At 53.9% G+C, this 2,184-nt stretch overlaps 1 protein-coding gene across 1 annotated transcript in view; it reads left to right on the forward strand.

The window, feature by feature from the left end:
- The window catches only part of MED25 (mediator complex subunit 25), a 25,742-nt gene that overhangs the window by 15,831 nt on the left and 7,727 nt on the right, over window positions 1-2,184 (forward strand). Inside the window, exons 3-4 of the mRNA XM_008055804.1 lie at window positions 811-909; window positions 1,334-1,454. Of these exons, the coding sequence (XP_008053995.1) occupies window positions 811-909; window positions 1,334-1,454 (220 nt within the window). The remainder of the gene's footprint in view (window positions 1-810; window positions 910-1,333; window positions 1,455-2,184) is intronic.

Consider the following 2,184-nt stretch of genomic DNA (forward strand, 5'->3'; position numbering starts at 1 on the left):
AGTCTCACTCTGTCGCCCAGATTGGAGTACAGTGGCCGCTCCCGGCCACCGCAGCCTCGACCTACTGGGCTCCAGCGATCCTTCTGTGTCAGCCTTCCGAGTAGCTGGAACTATAGGCGTGCGCTACCATGCCTGGCTAATTTTTGATTTATTGTAGAGATGAGGTCTCACCAAGTTGCCCAGGCGGGTCACGAACCCGTGGGCTCAGGCAATCCACTCACCTCAGCCTCCCAAAGTACAGGCTTGAGCCACCATGCCCGGCATAGGGCCCCCAATTTAACTTGGTTACCCGTGTAAAGATGCTGTTGCCAAGTAAGGTCACGTTGTAAGGTACTGGGGGTTATGACCTCGGTCTGTCTTTTTTGAGGGGACACATTTCAACCCATAACACTGTGGGGGGAAAGAGTAGGTCCCTGTTTCTGGTTGGAAAAGTGAGATGAGGCCCGGGCTGATTTTAAAGATGGAGCAGACACCCAGAGAGGGGAGGGGAAGCAGGAGGGTGGACAGGGAGTCAGTCACACAGGGATCACACCACAGGATCCCACACTTGGTGACCTGAGCCCTGTTCCCTCCCAGGGCTTGTGATTAAAGGCAGCAGATGTCCCTGTCCTATGTGGGTCTGGTGCCATGCCAGCACCAGGGTTAAGAGTAGCGAACACAACAGTGTCCCCGTCATCCCAAGGCACGTGGTCCAGTGTGAGGTGGGGGATAGCACCAGAGCTGACTCTTCAAGTGTGATCAGGGACTGGGATGATGGCAGCCCTGGGTGCCATGGGGACACCTAGGGGCTGACTGCCTGGCCCCCTGCAGGTTCATGGGCGGGGGTGGCGAGAGCTGCAGTCTCATCGCAGAAGGCCTCAGCACAGCCTTGCAGCTGTTCGATGATTTCAAGAAGATGCGCGAGCAGATGTGAGTGCCCCTCTGCCTGGGCCCATGTCAGTCTCTTTCACCTGCCCATAAGACACCACTTTGCTTGTCGAGTGAATCCTTCTTGAACCTCACCCTGTAGGACTGGTGGGCTCTGTGTCCATGGGCACTCTGAGCCAAGAGGCTGGAGATGTGTCCTAGGAAGGGGAATGGCCAGTGCCTGATCTCAGTGTCGTCACTGGGAAGGGGTGCCAGCTCTGGGTCTCCCTCCTGCCTCCCCTGCCTGCTGGGTGACTTAGAGTGAGTGACGGGACCTTTCAACCTCAGTGTTTTCCATTGTGAAGTGGGGGCCATTACTCTTGATTCCATGTGGGGCAGAGCATTTGCACCTTTGCAGGTGCGGGGTCTGGGTCCCTTCTTGGGTCCTTGTGGGTGCCTGTTCCATATCTTGTCTCATCCCTGGCAGTGGCCAGACACACCGAGTCTGCCTCCTTATCTGCAATTCACCGCCATATCTGCTGCCTGCTGTCGAGAGTACCACGTATTCTGGGTGCACGACTGAGAGTCTCGTGCAGAAGATCGGGGAGGTGAGGGCTCCTGGGTCTGAGGGAGGAGGGCTGGGGCCTGGACTTCTGGGTCACAGAATAGTCATGAATGGTTTGGCAACTCAGCCTACTCTTGTTTTTAAAAAAAAAAATGTTTATTTTTATGTATTTATCTTTTGAGCAGAGGTCTCACTCTGTTGTCCAGGCTGAAGTGTAGTGGCATGATCACAGCTTACGACTCCTGGGCTCAAGCAATTCTCCCTCCTCAGCTTCCCAAGTAGCTGGAACTGCAGGCATACGCCACCATACCCAGTTAAAGTTTTTGATTTTTTTTGAGTTGGAGTCTCACCCTGTCACCCAGGCTGGGTACAGTGTCATTCTCATGGACACCACAGCTTCAACCTGCTGGGCTCAGGTGATCCTTCTGCCTCAGCCTTCTTTTTTTTTGAGTTGAAGTCTCATTATGTCACCTAGACTGGAGTGGCACGCTCATGGCCACTGCAGCCTCAACCTGCTGGCCTCAGGCGATCCTTCCGCCTCAGCCTTCCAAATAACTGGAACTATAGGCTCGTGCTACTACGCTTGGCTAATTTTTTGGATTTTATTGTAGAAACAAGGTCTCACCGTGTTGCTGATCTTGAACCTCTAAGCTCAGGCAGTCCCCTTGCCTCTGTTTCCCAAAGTGTTGGCATTATAGGCATGAGCCACCGCGCCTGGTTGCCTCAGCCTTCTATTTTTTTTTTTTTGAGTTGGAGTCTCACTCTGTCGCCCA

Source organism: Carlito syrichta, unplaced genomic scaffold (genome assembly GCF_000164805.1).
Source record: "Carlito syrichta isolate Samal-C Ts95f unplaced genomic scaffold, Tarsius_syrichta-2.0.1 Scaffold301956, whole genome shotgun sequence".
Classification (NCBI taxonomy): Eukaryota; Metazoa; Chordata; class Mammalia; order Primates; family Tarsiidae; genus Carlito; species Carlito syrichta.